This window comes from Gossypium raimondii, chromosome 8, assembly GCF_025698545.1.
Source record: "Gossypium raimondii isolate GPD5lz chromosome 8, ASM2569854v1, whole genome shotgun sequence".
Taxonomy (NCBI): Eukaryota; Viridiplantae; Streptophyta; class Magnoliopsida; order Malvales; family Malvaceae; genus Gossypium; species Gossypium raimondii.
In genome coordinates, this window is record NC_068572.1 from 62,440,795 (window position 1) to 62,458,571 (window position 17,777).

The 17,777-nt window shown below is 33.5% G+C and overlaps 4 protein-coding genes across 4 annotated transcripts; 1 reads left to right on the top strand and 3 right to left on the bottom strand.

Moving 5' to 3' along the window:
- Positions 1 to 330: 330 nt before the first annotated feature.
- LOC105792995 (pentatricopeptide repeat-containing protein At5g25630) lies at positions 331 to 2,898 on the bottom strand. Its single transcript, XM_012621897.2, has 3 exons — positions 2,734 to 2,898; positions 1,512 to 2,420; positions 331 to 1,397 (listed from the first exon to the last, which is right to left on the bottom strand). The coding sequence occupies exons 2-3, from the start codon at positions 2,373 to 2,375 to the stop codon at positions 507 to 509; spliced, it is 1,755 nt and encodes a 584-aa protein (XP_012477351.1). The 5' UTR covers positions 2,376 to 2,420; positions 2,734 to 2,898; the 3' UTR covers positions 331 to 506.
- Positions 2,899 to 3,666: 768 nt separating this feature from the next.
- LOC105792996 (uncharacterized) lies at positions 3,667 to 6,099 on the top strand. Its single transcript, XM_012621899.2, has 3 exons — positions 3,667 to 4,058; positions 5,073 to 5,164; positions 5,465 to 6,099. Exons 1-3 carry the CDS (start codon positions 3,909 to 3,911, stop codon positions 5,868 to 5,870), a joined length of 648 nt encoding a protein of 215 aa, XP_012477353.1. The 5' UTR covers positions 3,667 to 3,908; the 3' UTR covers positions 5,871 to 6,099.
- Positions 6,100 to 6,495: 396 nt separating this feature from the next.
- LOC105792997 (beta-adaptin-like protein A) lies at positions 6,496 to 12,207 on the bottom strand. Its single transcript, XM_052635117.1, has 11 exons — positions 11,965 to 12,207; positions 11,300 to 11,816; positions 11,081 to 11,205; positions 10,729 to 10,927; positions 10,126 to 10,354; positions 9,844 to 10,010; positions 9,548 to 9,757; positions 8,951 to 9,061; positions 8,662 to 8,838; positions 7,356 to 7,802; positions 6,496 to 7,094 (listed from the first exon to the last, which is right to left on the bottom strand). The coding sequence occupies exons 1-11, from the start codon at positions 12,015 to 12,017 to the stop codon at positions 6,804 to 6,806; spliced, it is 2,526 nt and encodes an 841-aa protein (XP_052491077.1). The 5' UTR covers positions 12,018 to 12,207; the 3' UTR covers positions 6,496 to 6,803.
- A 2,875-nt stretch (positions 12,208 to 15,082) lies between these two features.
- On the bottom strand, positions 15,083 to 15,909 carry LOC105792998 (60S ribosomal protein L39). The gene is made up of 3 exons (XM_012621901.1): positions 15,755 to 15,909; positions 15,492 to 15,595; positions 15,083 to 15,359 (listed from the first exon to the last, which is right to left on the bottom strand). Exons 1-3 carry the CDS (start codon positions 15,755 to 15,757, stop codon positions 15,311 to 15,313), a joined length of 156 nt encoding a protein of 51 aa, XP_012477355.1. The 5' UTR covers positions 15,758 to 15,909; the 3' UTR covers positions 15,083 to 15,310.
- Positions 15,910 to 17,777: the final 1,868 nt, after the last annotated feature.

Sequence of the window (17,777 nt, forward strand, 5' to 3'; positions counted from 1 at the left end):
ATTCATCATATTGAATGCAAAATTAGATGGTTTCATTAAGTTGGCTAGGAAGAGAACTCATCATCGAATATATTTTATTTTTATATATTATAAAAATATTTAAAATGATAAAATAGATATTTTTATTATGAAAATTCATAATCGATAACCGACCAACTTATATTATTTTGACCACTTAAAAAACCACTTTAACTACCATAAGATTGATTTAATCAAACCAACTCGAAAACATCTATCGGTTAATTCGATCTAAACCGATTTTTCCATATACTACACTGCAAAATTCCAACATAAAATATTCGCACACAAAAGATTAAGATTGTAAACAGATACAAAGAACAATATTTACTTGCATTTCTCAGCAAAACAAAAGGAATAAAGTAGTTCGTCAATGTGAAAGAGCTCTCTTTACAAATCTTGAAGTATTTTGATGACGAATTTCTGTTTCTTTAGAGAAATGAAATCATGACTTTAATAGCAGAAGCTCATTAGTGTCTTTTTTTTACTCAGTTAAGAAAAACAACTGTACATGAATGTGTAAGCTGACCATATATTCCGAGCTGCTGTTGGCATTGCTTCTGGCAAACAATGGGACACCTTGCTCTAAATTTACAGCCCAACGGAATGTGCTTCGATTTTGTAACAAGCCACGAGCAATCCAACGGAGGATCGGCATCTCTTAGCACCATGCGACCTTTTCGAAGAGACAGAGCTGACCACTTTTGATCATCTGTAACCATGTTTGGAATCTGTAAGAGACTTGAATGTGAGGGCATTGTAGTTTGCCTGTGATATAGTTTCTCTAAGCTTTCGGTTGGTATCTCTTTTGTTGTCTCGATTTTCATTTCCTTGCTATGAACCGAACCCAGAATTCTGTTTGCTTCTTTTGACAATCCAGAGGCGCGCCAAGCTTCGGCAATAAGGAATATGGTTGATTTCTCGGGCCGAACCTCAAACTCTTTCATTACTTGGAGAAGTTCTTCTGCTTTCCATGGTTGTTTGGCTTCACTATATCCACATATTAAGGTCTCAAAGGTTTTCAAATTGGGAGATACTCCATATTCACACATTTGGTAGAAAATCTTAATTGCCTGATCCATTCTACCGGCACTGCACCAGCCACTGATAACGGTAGTAAAGATCACAACATTAGGGGATGCTTCTGATTCAATCATGATTGTTAGAAGTTCTTCGGCTTTATCCGGTTCTTGTGCTCGCACATAACCTTTAGCAAGAATGCTATAGGCATGAATGTCAGGCTGTATTCCTGCTTTCACCATGTCATCAAATATTTCCCTGCATTTACCCATAAATCCTGCTGAACTCCATGCATTCATAATGGTGCTAAAAGTTATAACATCGGGTTTGACCCTAGATTCTTCCATCAAAGAAAGTACCTGCAGATCAAAGGTAAGTATTTATTCATGTTCTTCGGATGACAAGCCTCGTATTAGCATATATCAGATCTCAAAATTTGCACAAGTCATAAAATCCTGCATTGGTTTACTTACCTCATCAACCCCATCTCTGTCCATGATGTCAACAAAACCTTTGATCAATCCATTGAACATCACGAGATTAGGACAGACGCCGAGTTCCTTCATCCTATATACAAACCTCAAGGCCTCCTTGATCTTACCTTCTTTACAATATCCACCGATAATGATGCCACAAGTTCTCTCATTAGGCTGCACACCATTTTTCTGCATCTCTAAACTCACACCTTCGGCTCGCTCAGTCTCTTGATTCTGTGAATAAGCGGTCGCTATGGTATTGTAGGTAACAGCATCTGGTTGCATTCCGAAGGCAATCATCTTATTAACCGCATTCCAAGCTTCTGTCATGTTGTTCTTTTTGCACCATGCTCGGACAAGTACATTATAGGTTCGGAGATTGGGTTTGACATTCCCCTCCTGCAACATTAGGTCTACCAGTTTAACAGATTCTTCGGGCTTACCGGCAATCCCGTACCCTTTGATTAGCGTGTTATAAGTGCTAGTAGTGGGTTTCAGTCCACTTTCCCTCATCTTCCAAAAAGTCTCCATGGCTTCTTCTATATTTCCACATTCAGAGAAAGCATTTATAACAGCATTGAAAAAAATCGAGTCGGGTTTCATTCCGTTTTCTTCGACCTGAGAGATGATAGAATGTATGGAACCGAAGTTCTTCTGGATAGTTAAGGCTGCCAAGAGAGTTGTGTATGTAATCAAAGATGGTCTATGCCCTCCTTCGATCAAACAGTCGAAAATAGACAGAGCTTCTTGGGGTTTTCCTCTTTCTATTAGGATGTTCATTAGCTTAGTCCGGGACCGTACTGTTCTGCAGCTTTCCTTTTTCATGCAGGCCGGGCAATGAGATTGATGTTGTTGATCCATAAGTGGAGCAATGTGGAAGTGAACTACCACATGAAAATCTCAGTACTAGAAACACAAGAAAAAAACAGTAAATCAATCGACTAACGAAACCTAAAGCAGAGATCGAAATTACTTTAATCCCATCCACATAAACATACGAAACTGGATTGAATACAAGCAATCAAGTGGGCTACTTCATGAAAATGGAAACATAGATCAGACAAAGATAACCACATAACACAGACATATAATATACATACTTCACAAAACCAAGAAGAGCAAGGGAAATCAGATAGCGATGCCAAACAGCTTAATTCAAGCCCAGAAAGAAAAATGAGCAGTGCTGCTGAGCAATCAAAAAATGGTGAGAGAATAGTACCTGGGGTGATGGGGGCTGAAATCTTGGATTATTGAAAAAAAAATGTGAGAGAATGAAACAGAGGTTACTGAATGGTGGAAGTATGGAGGCTTTTTTCTTGGAATGCATTAAAATGTGTTATCTATTTTTATTTTTTGAAAGCTAAAATATTATCTACTCACCCACAAAAAAAACATCAAAGATATGGTGATAAGAAAACCACAAAGTGGGGCTGAAAATTTTTAGTGCTTTCTTTTTATTTATTTTTTTCATACATGATTCCTTTTTATTTTGTTTCCTTCTTTCTCATGAAAATTTTTATTCACTTATTTGTTGAATTTCTTAGTATTAATATTGTAAGTTGTAAATTTAATTATTTTTAATTTTATATTTAAAAAATCCAATTTCTATTAAATAGTAGAAATTAAATTCATTAAATTAAATTAATTTCAAAATTTTATACCCTAAACATATTTATAATATATATATGTAATTTCTACTTACTATTTTCACATACTTGCATAAAATCATATTATTTAAGTAATGAATTTAATTTAAAATATGTTATATAAATCATTTTATTCTTTTTAAATTTAAAATTTAGTTTTTGTACTTTTATTTATAAGAATTTATTATCTCTATTTTTCAGATTTTAAAATTCCATAACACTGTTAAAATTATTTTAATAAATTCAAATTTATTACAATACCTTAATTACATACCTATTAAAATATTTTTTTATTTCAAATTTCACACTTACAAGTCTAATCAAAATAATTTAACAGCAATTTGGAATCGGAAAAAGTGGTAGAATATTATTATCCATGGAGAAAGAAAGGTCCAGGTTTGACAGGGCTGGGCTGGCTCTGGAATTTTAATAGTTTCAATATTCTAAAACCCAAAAACAGAACAAAGAATACTTTTTTTCTAAAGCAAAGATTTGACAAATTCTGGCCCACCTACAGTTCCCAGGGAAGAAGGCGAAGAAGCAAAAAAAACATTAACCATTTTTATATTTCATAGACTTCCCTGAAAAGGAATTTGTTTTTGAAAGAAAAAGAAATAATCTTTCTTTGATTTCATTATCTCACTGTGTAAAATGAAACCCTGTAACTAAACATTAGATCTGAATGATCATTTCTTTTTTCATTTTTTCTTGATCTCTGTTTGTTCATTTCTGTTGTAAAAGAAAAGAAATGTTGAAGTTGTGGAAATGGTATCAAAATTGCTTAGCAATCCACCCAGTGAAGACACAGGTTTTAAGCTCAGGCTTGATTTGGGGTTTTGGTGACATAGCTGCTCAAACTATTACTCACTCTACTGCCAAAAAACACCATCATTTGCAGGTACCATCATATTTACTACTTTTAACATTATGGGTAGTCTTTAATTTCTCCATTCTATCCTGCTCTTCTTTGAGTTTGATTTGTTTGGTTTCTGGTGAATCTTGTTATTGTTCTTGATGCCATTGAATTATTGTTGTAATAGAAAAAGGGTTGGTTTTTATTGCTGCATATATGCTTTTTCTTCTCTTGATAAAATTGGTAGCTTCTTTATGGAAATTGAGCTTATAACCACTGTTTTTGGGTACAGTTTTGACATTTTTCTCTGTTATTGAGGTTTATCTGTTGATTCTTGTTGATTTTGCTTTTAGTCTGCCAGTTTTATGAACATTTAGAACAAGCCATATATATGTGTGTGTGTGTGTGTGTGTGTGTATACACTCCCCTTTGAAGAGAGACTAGAATTATACCTGCTGAGAGATAAGTAAGGAATTTTGAGTGATTTATTACAATTTTTCTTGGTTTGAATCCTTTAAAAAAGGAGAGTTTTTCTATTTTTGTTTATCGCTTACATGCATAAAAGATGGTTTCTTTTTGTGATGGGAGCTTCAATTTTATGGCTGCTGTTTTTCATCATTCAGCACTTGTCTAGCTGCAATCTGCAATGCAATGCTATGTTAATACAACTCTTCGTTTTCTTTCTTGAAGTACCTGTGTCCAACACTCATTTCCTACGTATATGACCCTTCAAGATTTTAGAGTTACCTTAGATCCTATCCCCATTATCCAATGATTGAACATAATCATGTTGTACAAGTACTCATACTATAATCTTAGTAGCATAGATGCAATGAAGAACATGATTTTAGAGTTACCTTAGATCCTATCCCCATTATTCCTGTTGACAAAAGTTCACCACTTTGAAATAATTTAACTATTGTAATATATATGTCCACAATGGAAAATTTGCATTCTGCCTTGTGTATAATCTCATCTTTAATTTTGTGAGTATTTTAGCATTAATCTGCTTATTTCTATTTAGTAAGAAAGATTTTTTATTTTTATTTTTTGTATCAGGAAAAGGATAAAGAATTAAAGGTTAATTGGAAACGTGTGGCTACAACAAGTTTGTTTGGGTTCGGATTTGTTGGACCAGTCGGACATTACTGGTAATCATCTACCTATCACCATGGATTACTTGGTTAAATAATGTTAAGGTCACATTATGCTGATGTTTACTGCTTACTTGCATATCTCCGAGCTTGCATCATATGATTCATCGTGCATTAGGAAACTACAATGCACGTAAGATTTAGTGATTTACAATACATAAGGGGCTTATTACGGAACCTAAAGATGGTTCATGGTGGCCGCTTTTTCCTTTTATTTTTATTTTTGGATTGGCTGCTGTTCTATATGCAAACCTTTTTGTTGGAAACTCTTCTAAAATTTTATGGTAACATTTATAGGTACGAAGTTTTGGACCGATGCATAAGGTTTGGACTTCGTTTACGACCCTATTCTTTTCGTTTCGTGGCTACTAAAGTTGCAGTCGACGGGTTTATCTTCGGGCCATTGGATTTACTTGTGTTTTTTACTTACATGGGATTTTCTGCGGGAAAGAGTGTTCCCCAAATCAAAGAAGATGTAAAGAGGGATTTTGTACCGGCATTAATTCTCGAAGGAGGGCTATGGCCAATTGTTCAAGTCGCAAATTTCCGATATATACCGGTGAGATACCAACTTCTATATGTAAACATGTTCTGCTTGTTGGATAGTTGTTTCTTGTCATGGATCGAACAACAAGAGGATGCTCCATGGAAGCAATGGCTAAATTCTTTGATACATTCAAAGGAGAAAAAGGATGAAGGTTAATACATTTATTGAGAATTTTGATGTTGATGCACTGAAGGACTGTGTTTGGCATCATTGTGCATATACATGGTGAAATAGATATCTATGCTAGTTTTGGAGAATTGAAAAAAGAAAGGAAGAAAATTTATGCTCCATTGAAGGACTTCTTGAACCCTTTGGGATACAAGTGATCATTGTTATTCTGTTATCTCATTCCTCTTGATAAATGATTTTGATAATTCTCTTTTAACAGTGAGATATTATATCTGTACGGTTTTCTTTTTAAAAAAAGAAAAGAAAAGTCTCTAGGATGATAGTCGATTGAATATTTACAATTTTGAAATATCTAAATTTAAATCCGTGAAATCCTCCTTTTTTCACAAGATTTCTGAATCTGTTAAAATATATTATTTCATTAAATCAATATAAATTTGCCGAATAAAGGCGTAATATCCTCTGATTTATTAAAATAAATTTAAAACTAAAACATTAAAATCCTAAAACCTTAACCTTCTACCATTTACCGATACTACACTAGCAATTAAATAAATTTAGTACGCATCGTGTTTAAAATAAGAAAAATATATATATAGATTTACATATAAAGAGTGCCAAATTTGCTATCTAAGACTTTACTATTGAAGTATAGGCATCATTCATTCCTATTCTGGAATCACATTTATTAACGGAATTTTAAATTTGAGGTTTCAAAAATATATATAATAACTGAATTATGATGGAAATTAAAAGAAAATGTACATTTCAAATTACATTCACAGACATCTACAACTACAAAAAAGAAAGGTAAAAAAAAAAAAAAGAGTTTTCACAATCCTCTCTGCAAAAACAATTCAGTTCAATTTCTTCCAAAAAGGAAAAAAGAAATTTCAATAAAAAAAAAACCTATTCAGAACATCTTACCCATAGGCATTAAATGAAGAACAGATTTAGGGTTCATGAAGTACCAAATTTGGACAAGGCTGATTCGAAAAGTGTTGAGAAATCCTGAGATGTATTTTGATCGTCGGCTTTGATCTTTACTTGCGCTTTGGCCGATGATGTGTTGATTACACATTCGACAAGGTAATTAGATGATTCCTCGAATTTTTGTGCAAAGAAGAAAAACTTGAAGTTAGGGGATTGGCCACCTGACGCTATGCAGTGGATGGAATGGCTTTGCATGTGTCGAAGTAAAGCTTGAGGAGCTGTCAATGCTGCAACACCTTGAGGGCTTACCGAGATTTCCTGCATTAATTAAAGACATGTTGAGTTCTAAGAAGGGAGTGAACATATAACCACAGTTTCTGCTCCATGACTTAAGAGCTGACATAAGGGACCAGACATGGTTTACATCCTAGGGATTAAATGGTGATCTAGTTTTTTATCATAGCATAAGTGGTCATCAGCTAGAAACAAAAAAGTTCGGGAAATAAAATATAGTACTAAAACAGAAGCATCCTCGCATATTGTTTAGCCAATAAAAGGTTTTAATGTTCAGAAGCAAACCTGGGACAAAGCAACGGGCAATTGGCGCCACTTCTGCTGAAATGTGCTTGGATCTAGAGCAGCTTTTGTGTTAAGCTTCAATTGAGGAGGAGACAGGACAGCAGGTGCTGCTGGTATGCCAAGACCAAGAAGATCGTCAATTGCGAAGCTTGCTTGAGGAGAATGGCCTGCCAAGGTGGGATTTGAAACTGCCGACTCTATCTGTGTTTGTGAGGCAAAGACGGATGTAGACGAACCATCATAAGGAACACTATAAGCAGAACCATTATTGCGTGAACCTTTAGTTTCTTCTTTCTCTGAAGTAGTTAAAAGCAGATCCTTGTCGTTTTCCTCCACCATCTGAGTAGGAACAACATTATTTGCTGCTTCACCAATAGATAGATTTCCAAGTTCATCTGCAAACTCAAGTGGACCCCTGTGCTCCTTGTCTGTAAACATGTAAGATGGCTGCAGATATTTATGAATATCAGTTAACCTCGATTCCTTTATGATTTGAGTAACACACCAGAAGAACCTAGGTTTCTAAAATGAGAAGCAATTACATGTAATATACTAAAATGTTTAATAGCAGAATGAAAATTTTGCATAAAATTAAGAAAATGATTGGAGAGGCACAAAGCTGTTATTAGAGCAGTCAATTGTTCGGCTCTTAACGGTAAACAAAACGAAGTTGTCGCAATTTGTTTCACAGCTATCACAGAAAGATGATAAGTTGCAAGTCCATTCCATGAGCATCGTTGGTAGATCTTCCATTGGTTGTTAGATTTGACAATGATGCAAGATAAGGAATTGACAAAAGGGAAGAATGACTTAAGAAACGCAAGTATTTTGTTAAGTAATACCTTAACTCATTTAAAAATGTATGGAAAGAAAAAACTCATTCACTCTTAAGTTCACAACTAAGTGACTTGTGCATGAGAGATCAAGTAAATAAGACCTACATAGGGAGCCCCATTTTGCTTAAACATCTTGATCTAGTGGTTTCGAAGGAATCAAGCCTACACATCTAGGGGAGTGTTAAATAGTGTAATGTCCCAAATAAACTTTGTTTAGGTATCTTTTAGAATTAATATCCAGACTGGTCCTCATTGCCAAGTAGTTTTTAGGTCACAATGCTTGAATAGCATTTTCATTGCGGGCATTTTGGCCCAACTTGAACCAAGGCAAACTCCTTCTGATACAAGCCTTATATTTTTCCCCCTTTAATACGCAGTTTGGATGCTTTAACAGCCCATCGCAAGAGCTTTAAAATGGTCTAAAATAGAAAAATACCTATAACAAAAGGTTGGGAGAAGCTAGTAGTTACCTTCTGGTATAAGACAGATAAACTGTTAAATTCATCAAATATCCTATCTTTAATTTCACTGCTTTGAGTATCAGCAAAAACAGAAACAGCTTGCTTTGGAGGGTTCACCACGCGTTCAGCTACAGATACATTATACCGTAAAATCCTATAGTAGAATAGCGCTCTGTCATGAACATCCTGCAGTCAAGCTGAAGGATCAATTATCGTTTCCAGAAAAGAACTTGACAACTCAAACAGTACTATAGATGTAAGAGCCGGGAAAAAAGAAGAAATAAAAAGACATTCATACCTGGTGAAAATCAGCAATACCTGCAGCCAATGCAGCTCCCAATGCACTTTGGGTCTCAGGAGGCCTTTTGAAAAAGCACTTCATCACAGCAGTGAGAAGATGTAAACGAACCTGTAGAATGCCATATTCCATCAACCAAGTAAATGAAGCAATTCATAACACAGATTTTTTAATCCAGTTTTCAGAAATTCAGTATAAAAAGAGGCCCAAATTCTACTATCAAATGAAAACAAATACTCAATCTAACAATAACAAGAAAGCAGCAGTGTCCTTGGTTGTGGAATGAGATGAGAGACGACACAGCTAGGAAGGAGAGGGAATGAAGAGGGGGAGGTGATAATATTGCGTGAATCAAATATACAAGTGTGCAGCATAGCATATCCAGTAGAAAGACATGAATGAAAACATCAGAGGCCCAACAAGGGTTAGAAATGCCATAATAGATACAGCTGAAAGTTGAATCAACTGGCTCAACAACCTCTTTTTATCTTCACAAGAGAGATTCTAAGAAACAAAAACTATAATCTGAAATGGTTCAGAAAAACAGAACATGGTTTAACATGGAATCATTGGATAATATCCATGAAGGTTGATTACCTCAGCAGAATGCTCCTCATCCCAGTTTTCAACTAAACTCTCCAAAACATAAGGAGCATCTTGCATATCCTGAGAATATTCCCCCAACATCCATATAAGAGCTGCCTTGGCTTTTGGTTCCTGTACATTTTTGCTGCTTATGTTCCCAACCACTGCAATGCAATCATGGCTCCACTGAGGATATTTTCTAAGAAGATCTTTCACAAGCACCTGCATAAAAGAACTCATAAATAGAGGAATGTTATGCATATATTTAAGAGACCAAACATCGAGTAGGGGTATAAATATTTAATTACCAGAGCTTCAGCAGTCACGTAGTCTTTCTCCATTTCAAGAAATTGAAGAAGTCTATCGACAATTGCATTAACATCATACTGCTGTAGTGCTATTTTGCCAACGGCTCTGATTGACTCTCGGGCAATTGGGATATCAACATTTGCAGCATACTCACATAACTCAGTGACTGAAATTTAGTAAACAATGATGCATATCAGAATATTTGAGAGGAAGCATTGAAAATTTACTGATGTCATCTTCTCTAAAGAGGCCCTCAAAAGAAACTAAGGTTGTTTACTCACCTATCTCATAAGTATTGCTCTCATTTGCCACTGCAGTCAACATTTCAAGCTTCAATCGTTTGACATAAGATGGTTCATTATACTGGCAGTAGAAATGTTTGTAGTCTGAGGAGAACACATAAGGTGCTCGCATAACCAAGAGATGTAGATGACTTAAAACTGCATAAGACTGTTCTGGGCTTCCTGAACTAACAAGGGTCAACAACGGTGCTTTGATACGTTCATACACCTTTACAACAAAAGAATTTCGTTAGAAAACTCCTGATTCCGTAAACTAGTATAAGAGTATTACTAATCTATCACACACAATCAATTATAGTTTAATAATATGATGGCCATGTATGATTATTCAGGGTTGAAGACACATGCCCAGATTTTCTTCAATGACAGGAAATTAATGACTAAATTACAAACTTTATACAGTTTTAGAGAAAAGAAAGGGGAAGATATTGATGGCAAACAAAAGAAGCACGAATTGCAGGATCAAGATTAACTGAAAAGCACCTCCTTGATAGTAAACATGCTAGGAGATAGCTTGATTGAAGTAGAAATTTAACAACTTGCCACATTTTAAAGAGTCACATAAAAAAGGTTGGTAGGCACCTGTTGATGAACATCAGTCATGGACAGGGTTAACTGTAAAAACACTCTGATAGTGGCTAAGACAACAGCGCCATTTGCATGCTGAAGTCTATCTTCAAGGAGATTCATAATGTCAAAAATCTCACTGCTGTCTGACGGAACATATTTAGTTACCAACTCAAGCACAAGGCACTGTGCCCATTCACAAAATTCCTTGATCCTACACGTAAAAACCCATTTAGAAGCATTCAATTAATAACATCATAGCACTTAGTATTACATATACAGTACCATAAATGACAGTATAATCACAACAAGAAAGTAAGAATTGAACTTTCCTATTGATTCTTCAATTTTTATCTACGGAACATACCGATTCAATAGGTAATATATGACTGGCTTGCTAATCAAAGCTTCCCTTTCCCTCGATGCCTCTTCAGATGTGCTAGCTTCCGCGCTCCAGATCTCTTGTAATGCAGACAAACAATTTGCAACCACCTAATAAAAAAAATAACTCATTAATCTACAAGCTAATCTACAAACAAAAATAAAATGTTAGACAATCAATTCAAGCTTTTTAACTAGCACTCACTTGAGTATCTGAGTCATGGAGCATCAAATGCTTCAGTATGGAAGGAAAATCCGCATCAATACAAGTTGAAGCTGAGATATGATAAAGCTTCAAAACTCCCATGACCGCCACCATTCTCACGTAACTATTACTATCTTTCAATCCGGATCCCAACGGACCTACCAAATACTCCACCAGATTCGCCACACGCAACGAACACAAGCTTCGCAAGGCTAGCCCTCGGATCATTGGATCTTCATCGCGGCAATCCCTTTGAAGGAAATTGATGGTCAAGAGAGCGAGATCGGGGTTCACTTTGGCGTAATTACCGACGTAGAGGTAACACATTTTCTTCAAAACGATGTCAGATGTGGCCGAGCACATCACCATCTCACCAAAGAGGGAGGACACATCGATTCCAATCGTCATATAGGAGATCACTTTTTTGAAAAGCTCTCGCTTCGAATCGTCCACACCCGGTGCTCGGCTTCCAGCAAGTTGCCGGAGCTGGAGTTTCAAATCGGAGACTTCACTTTTACTGTTAACCATAATAAGAACGCTTAATTAAAGTTCCATAAAAAAAGAAAGAGCACTAAATCAGAATTCGAAATGATAAAAATTAAAAAATAGATTGACAAAATTGCAGCAAAAATTGAAGGATTGGAGCATGAAATTGTTATAATTACCCAGAAGGTTGAGACGGCGACGGTGATCGTTGGGACTGAGCTGGAGGCGCCATGGCTGGTGGTTAACTGATTCAAAGTTCAGTTTTAAAGAAAGATCTACCAGTAAAACAGATCGGCCGTCGAAGGAAAGATACAAAATGGTTGGGATTGGAGTTAAAAAGAGTGATTTTGTTAGACGACACCGTGAACAAGCGGTGCGCTTCTCTATGTTGTAAAATTGTCACGGAGATTTTTTTTCTTTTACATTTTTTCTAGTTTACAACCATATTTTTATCTTTTAAAAAAAGGGTAAACTATCAAAATAGTCACTTTTGTTTACCTTAGGTTACATTTTAGTCACTTATGTTTGAAATGTTACATTTTAGTCACTTACGTTTTCGTGTTATAACATTTTAGTCACTAAGCTATTAATTTCCGTTAATAGTGTAACAGTAAGCTGATCTGGCACATTAAATCATCATTTCAAACAAAAATTTTAGGTTAAATTATAAAATTGGTCCCTATATTTTTCATTTTGAACAATTTAGTTCTTTTCTTTTATGTTCTTTTAACTTTCTTTTTTTCCTTAATTTTCCATTCTTTTCTACTTCTCCTCTATTTTCTCCTTCTCCATTTCTTTTAATGTAGTTTTTTTATATTTTCTATTTGTTAAAACTAGTCCCTATACTTTTATTTTTTTGAACAATTTAATTTTTTTATTTCTTTATTTGTTACAGAAAATTATCTTTGATTATATACTCGTGTGTAAATCCAAAGACCGTTTTTATTATTGCAAGATGAATAAAATTGATCTTATTGAATTAATCAATCTGATTCTTCTTCAATATATAATAGAACACCAAGCTAAATTCTACCAAAGACATTAATTTGTTTACCAAATTGGTTCCAAAACTAGAAATCAAGTTAACTCTAATGGGATCGGAAGGGTTAACTAGTATCATGAGAATCATCATTGAAATATCATGTCCAAGCAATTCTATAAAATCACCATAATAATCCATTTTGGATCAATTGTGTAGCATCAACAATAAGTGTAGGATATCAAAACCCCAATTCACAATTGTTTACAATAAGCAAAAAAGATTAAAAAATCTTTATTCTAGGTTTTCATTGAAGATCAATACAAAATTGTTACCTTAAGTTGAAAATATATTAAAAACTAATCAAAATGAAGATTAAACAGAACGCACAAGAAATACCCAATACCAAAATAAAAGTATAGAGACTAGTTTTAACAAACGGAAAATATAGAAAAACTATGTTAAAAGAAACAGAGAAGGGAGGAAAACAGAGGAGAAATAGAAGAGAATGGAAAAAAAAGTTAAAAATTTTGTATTGATCTTCAATGAAAACCGAATAAAGATTTTTAATCCTTTTTTGCTTATTATAGACAATTGTGAATAAAAATAAAAGGAAAAAATTAAATTGTTCAAAAAAAAGAAAAGTATAGGGACTAGTTTTAACAAATGGAAAATATAAAAAACTATGTTAAAAAATGAAAAGGGAGGAAAATAGAGGAGAAACAAAGAGAATGGAAAATAAGGAAGAAAAAAGAAAGTTAAAAACATAAAAGAAAAAATTAAATTGCTCAAAATAAAAAAATATAGGGATCAATTGTGTAATTTAACCTAAAATTTTCATTAAAAATGATGATTTAACATGCCACATCAGCTTACCGTTATACTGTTAACGGCAACTAACGACTCAGTGACTAAAATGTTACAATACTATAACGTAAGTGACTAAAATGTAACATTTTAAACATAAGTGACTAAAATGTAACCTGAGGTAAACAAAAGTGACTATTTTAGTAGTTTAACCTTAAAAAAATAAGCTAGATGGTTGCTATTAAAATATATATAATTTCATCACTCTACCATTAAATGATTAATGAATAATAATTTAATATTTTTTAAATTAGTATAATAATAAATTTAATTTGTAAATATTTAATTATCTGTAAAACTTGGCAACTTACGCAATGTGCCTTACAGATTACTTTTTGGTTTCCACTAAAGGAATTATTGAATCAATAACATTTTGGAATATTTTTATAAAGTGTCAGGTTTGCAAGTAAATTCCTCAAATAGTGAGCTATATCGTGCTGGAGTTTACCGATCTGAATTGCAGGCTATTGTGGAGTGGATTGGTTTGAAGATGGGTGTGTCGTCAATAAGGTATCTAGGGTACCTTTGGTGACAAGAAATTTGGGGGATAGTAATTGTGGCTCCTTAGTAAAAAAAAAGAATCGAACCTTAAACAAAATTTTATTTTCAGGTTAGATCCATAAGCACCCTCTAGGCATAAACAAAATAAGGTGCTATTGCATAAAATTGTGTGGAAAAGCCTCACAAGACCTATGTTCTTCAATTACCAATTCAGAGCAGACTAGTTTCTTGAGGTTGATACTGCGTTTATAATGTATAGGGGCATTTATCTTGAATAGGCAACATTCTTTTAATTAAGAAGGACCCAGATTGGATTGCTTTGCATTGTGATAGCATTCCCACAAGAAAAAGTTCACTTTAGGAGGAAATTTGATTTTCCACAACACCTTCCAAATCTATTTGGTGTCAAAAGCATCACCCTTCACCACAATTCAACAAAGTCATAAGCACTAGCCAATTTGGCTAGCAAGAATCATGCAATATTTCATGGAAGTGGAAATAGCCGAGGTGGTGGCTTGAATGAGGGTCAGGCAAACCCAACAAGAGAAAGTAAATTGACCTTGTAGTCACTTTTTTAATCTACCTCCACAACAAAACCATAATCCAAGCTTGCTTAAGAGGTTTCATTGATGCTGGAGGCTACACATCCAATTATCATTACAATTTTGCTGACAATCGATGTATTCAGTTTGCGCTTTCCTCTACTATTGTTGTTCAAAAACTTGAATTACTCTAGCTCAACTCGATTCCAATCGAACTGAGTTCTAGATCCAAGTAGATTAACACGAGTATATTGTTTACTCAATCGTTCCAATTCATGCTATATCTAAGTTTTACAGACTCTCTAGTCCCCAAGCAATGTAATGGCAAATAAACTGCAAACACTGCTCTAGAATTTCAATGCTATCAAAGTAAATAAATGAAAAGATTTGGCTTAAACAATCTCAGCATTACTGAATAATAACAGTTTTCATTAATTCCAAAGAACATAATGATTCAGTTTCATAAAAATTCAAAGCTCGAAATCAAGACATTAGATAGACAACAGTCGAAACAATGGCTAAATATCGTCAACAACCATCACATAAAAACGTTCAAGGCCACATCAAAATGTCATGAAATAAACAAAAAAACAAAGCTTTGCTTGAGTACAAAACTACAAATAAAGCACATAAAGCTTAGAACCCTAGCTTGGTACGGCGCCAGTGCCTACGCTTCGCATTGTACCTGCAGTGCACCAAAAAAGCGAAAATTAAAATAAACCCATCAATTACTACTTAGAAAATACTCAAAATGGAGCAATAACGAAAACTTGTAAACATTTGAAGCAAAAAAAAAAAATTGAAGAAACATAGAGACCTGATGGTGTTATCGGTGCGCATGCGGATCCAATAAGGGATAGGCCTGTTCTGCCTCATCTTCTTGGCCAGCTTCTTCTTGATTCTGAAAGTCTTATGTGAAGGCTGCAATGCCAAAAATAAACCATTTAAAACATCAAACAGAGAGAGATACCATTTTAAAACTCAACCTGAGATTGAAGCAACCATTTCAGCTAAAAATGAATGGGTCAGCAATTATTATCAAAGGTAAAGAAGAAGGGGAAAGGAAGTAGGTTGATTTACCATGTTTGGCGTGGAGGTTGAGAGGAGAAGCTGCTATACAAATCTCTCAACTTGGGAGATGGAAAACGCTTCAACAAAATAAGGATGCTTCCTGGGATTTTAGGGTTTAAAATGGACGATTCGTGGACTTTGAAAATGTGGATTTATGTTGGTGATTTACAGCCCAAATTAAGATGGGTTTGTGATCCCATGCGGACCACTTCTTTTAATTGTTTGGGCCTTCTTCTGGGTTAATATACAAATTGGTACTTGAGTTTAACTTTAATATTCAAATTGGGATCCGAATTTTTTTTATCCCAATTGGTACTTGAGTTTGGCTTCAATGTTCAAATTAGTACTCAAACCAAACGGTAGCATGTGACTCAATGAATGTTGACATGCATGTCCTAGTAAAAAAATATAAGTACTTAATTGAAAAAAAAAACTCAATTATAAAATTGAACATTAAGATGCTTAACTGGGACAAAAGAAAACTCAAGTACCAATTTTAAAAAAAACTCAAGTGCGAACATTGAAACCAAATTTAAATGCAAAACTAAACATCAAAGCCAAACTCATGTAACAAATAGTATATTAACCTTTATTGTTTTAAATACAAGATTATAACATTTCCGCGGATAAATAACAAACTTAATATAAATCAAATTTTTTTGTTAATAAATTTTGCAATTATAAATAAAATACAATCCAAAAAAGCATTTATAATCGTAATTTAAATCTTAAGTCGGATTGTCAGGCAACAATATAATATGGTATACCATGGATGGACCATCCAAATTTGACGTCAATCACTCTCCTTTTTATCTCCAATGCCTTTACTTTATTGTTTAGTCTATAAATTTTGAACATTTGTGTGAAGATGTATCCGAGTACATAAATTAAATTTAAACTCAAAACTAATTAAATATAGACCAAATTATTGAATCAAATCTATATATAAATTGATATCTAGATTTAATTTTAATATCTTATTTTGATGTTTAGATTTTTACAATTTGATACGAATCCATTAAATTATACTAGATGACATTTAACGCATTTGAATGTCAACATTATACGATTATCTTTAGTAAATAAAATTTCAATTTAAGAATTATTTTCTAAAGTTGGGATTTTCTTTTAAATAAAGGAAGATTACATGGCTGGAAATGAGCTGCAAATTGAATAGTGACTTGTTAACATGTATCCCACAATCAAAATCACATTGAGTGCCATTTTCATTAACAAAAAACATTAATATTTAGAGATACAGTCCTTCTTCATCAAAAGGTTTGCCACTATAACCAATATAGAGAGAGAGAGAATTGACCAAGTTTATAGTGACTTAAATTAAAAATAAATATCTGTGTTTGTCAATTCAAAGGCAAGAATTATTTATATTAATAGAACAAAAATAACGGCTAGCTAACTAGATTTGCAATATCTAAGTGCTAAACATACTCTCAATTCATATTTCAACAATTTTAAACAAGTTTTTACTATGTTTTTAAATAATTTATGTTGTTGTTTTTTCCTACTTTTAATAATTAAATAAATTATTAGTAAAAACATTGTTTTTTTTTGTTTTTTAAACATAATTTTTAAAAATAAAGTGAATACATCAAACTCGATTAACTTTAAACTTTTAAGGCTCTCACTATCACACTAAGTTGGAGGATCATAATACAACTTCTCAACTTTATGAACCGAAAGATATTAATACTGAATTTATTATTATCTGTTAGGATAATCAACTTTATTTGTAAGATGAGGTTGAAGTAATTGCTTCATATCACACCCATTGACGTGGACCATTTTAAAAATAAAATAAAAATATGGCACTCAAATTTTGGTTTATTTATCCATTGGAAATTTTGGAATTAAATTCGATTCAATTTAATTTTTAATGGTTATTCATTTTATTAATTTTAATTTAATTTTTATTATAATTTTGTCTTAATTCTTTTAAAAATTAGATAAAAAGGTTGACTGGAATGTTAAAATTTTAACAACATTAGCATTGCAACCCTCATGACAATTTATG

Coding starts and splice junctions, on each gene's coding strand:
- LOC105792995 (XM_012621897.2), bottom strand. CDS start 2,375: ATGGATCAACAACATCAATCTCATTGCCCGGCCTGCATGAAAAAGGAA. Junction 1,398..1,511: donor ACAGAGATGGGGTTGATGAG/GTAAGTAAACCA, acceptor TTTGATCTGCAG/GTACTTTCTTTGATGGAAGA.
- LOC105792996 (XM_012621899.2), top strand. CDS start 3,909: ATGTTGAAGTTGTGGAAATGGTATCAAAATTGCTTAGCAATCCACCCA. Junction 4,059..5,072: donor AAAAACACCATCATTTGCAG/GTACCATCATAT, acceptor TTTTTGTATCAG/GAAAAGGATAAAGAATTAAA. Junction 5,165..5,464: donor GGACCAGTCGGACATTACTG/GTAATCATCTAC, acceptor TAACATTTATAG/GTACGAAGTTTTGGACCGAT.
- LOC105792997 (XM_052635117.1), bottom strand. CDS start 12,017: ATGGCGCCTCCAGCTCAGTCCCAACGATCACCGTCGCCGTCTCAACCT. Junction 10,011..10,125: donor GAGCAATACTTATGAGATAG/GTGAGTAAACAA, acceptor ACTAAATTTCAG/TCACTGAGTTATGTGAGTAT. Junction 9,758..9,843: donor ACGTGACTGCTGAAGCTCTG/GTAATTAAATAT, acceptor TCTTTTATGCAG/GTGCTTGTGAAAGATCTTCT.
- LOC105792998 (XM_012621901.1), bottom strand. Junction 15,360..15,491: donor CGCACCGATAACACCATCAG/GTCTCTATGTTT, acceptor GGTGCACTGCAG/GTACAATGCGAAGCGTAGGC.